The 1,323-nt window shown below is 57.4% G+C and overlaps 1 protein-coding gene across 1 annotated transcript in view; it reads right to left on the bottom strand.

Moving 5' to 3' along the window:
- The window catches only part of Noct (nocturnin), a 5,332-nt gene extending 4,900 nt beyond the window's left edge, over positions 1-432 (bottom strand). The window contains exon 1 of the mRNA XM_013029510.1: positions 428-432. Coding sequence (XP_012884964.1) covers positions 428-432 — 5 coding nt within the window. The remainder of the gene's footprint in view (positions 1-427) is intronic.
- Positions 433-1,323: the final 891 nt, after the last annotated feature.

Here is a 1,323-nt window from a genome sequence, read left to right on the forward strand (position 1 = left end):
GCCCAGCACGGACGCCCACGCCGCCCAGCACGAGCCCCCACGCTCTCCACCGGCCCCAGAAACCGCAGGCCCAGAGCAGGTTGTGAGCGCTGCAGTGACCAAGACAGTGTTCCAGAGATGGACGCACAGACTGCGACACTCAGGCGTGTGTGTAACCGGCGCTGGTGCTCACACCTGATCCTCGCCACTCAGGAGGCTGAGGTCTGAGGACTGGGGGCATGAAGCCAGCCAAGGCAGGAAAGTCCTTAAGACTCTTATCTCCAATGGAGATGTGACTCAAGTGCTAAGTGCCAGCCTTGAGACAGTACCAGGTCCTGAGTTCAATCCCCAGTTATCACACACACACACACCCCTGGGCCTTCTGCTAGGGACTGAACACCGAACCCAGGGCCTTGCACACACTAGGCAGGCTTCCATGGAGCCACACCTCATCCGTGTTTAAGTCTTTAACGGGAGAGTGAGGTAAGCAAACTCTGTTCTTACTTTCTTAGAACTGAAAAGTATATGCTGCAAGTTTCCCTTTTGGTTTAAACAAATACTTTTAGTAGCATGTGTATCTTATATTCCTGGAGCTAGGTGATTCTGACATGCAGCTAAAGACAGCAAAATTCCACAGTAACTCTGCTTACCATGAAAGGAAAGCTCCAGTTATTTTAAACTTAAAAAGCTGTGAAACTGGCAGAATGGAGAACTTGTGCACAAAAGCCCTTAACAGGCAAGAATATATAAAGGCCCTTGGAGGATAAAGTGCGACTTTTCATTCTAGAAGGAGCCTAGCAGCTGTGCGTGGGGTGCGTCAGGAGGTCGCAGCAGCTGTGCGTGGAGAGTGTCAGGAGGCCGCAGCGGCTGTGCGTGGGGTGCGTCAGGAGGCCGCAGCAGCTGTGCGTGGAGAGTGTCAGGAGGCTGCAGCAGCTGTGCGTGGGGTGCGTCAGGAGGCCGCAGCAGCTGTGCGTGGGGTGCGTCAGGAGGTCGCAGCAGCTGTGTGTGGGGTGTGTCAGGAGGTCGCAGCGGCTGTGCATGGAGAGTGTCAGGAGGCTGCAGCGGCTGTGCGTGGAGAGTGTCAGGAGGCTGCAGCAGCTGTGCGTGGAGAGTGTCAGGAGGTCGCAGCAGCTGTGCGTGGAGAGTGTCAGGAGGCCGCAGCAGCTGTGCGTGGGGTGCGTCAGGAGGCCGCAGCGGCTGTGCGTGGGGTGCGTCAGGAGGTCGCAGCGGCTGCACAGAGAGTGTCAGGAGGTGAATCCGTGCTTGGGCCGCAGGTTCATGGCGCTGTCCGGAAGGGCGCTGTGCTGCCACTGGCAGAGCTCATCTCCTTAGCCCAGTCTGAGC

This window comes from Dipodomys ordii, unplaced genomic scaffold (genome assembly GCF_000151885.1).
Source record: "Dipodomys ordii isolate 6190 unplaced genomic scaffold, Dord_2.0 Scaffold119, whole genome shotgun sequence".
In the NCBI taxonomy this organism is placed as follows: Eukaryota; Metazoa; Chordata; class Mammalia; order Rodentia; family Heteromyidae; genus Dipodomys; species Dipodomys ordii.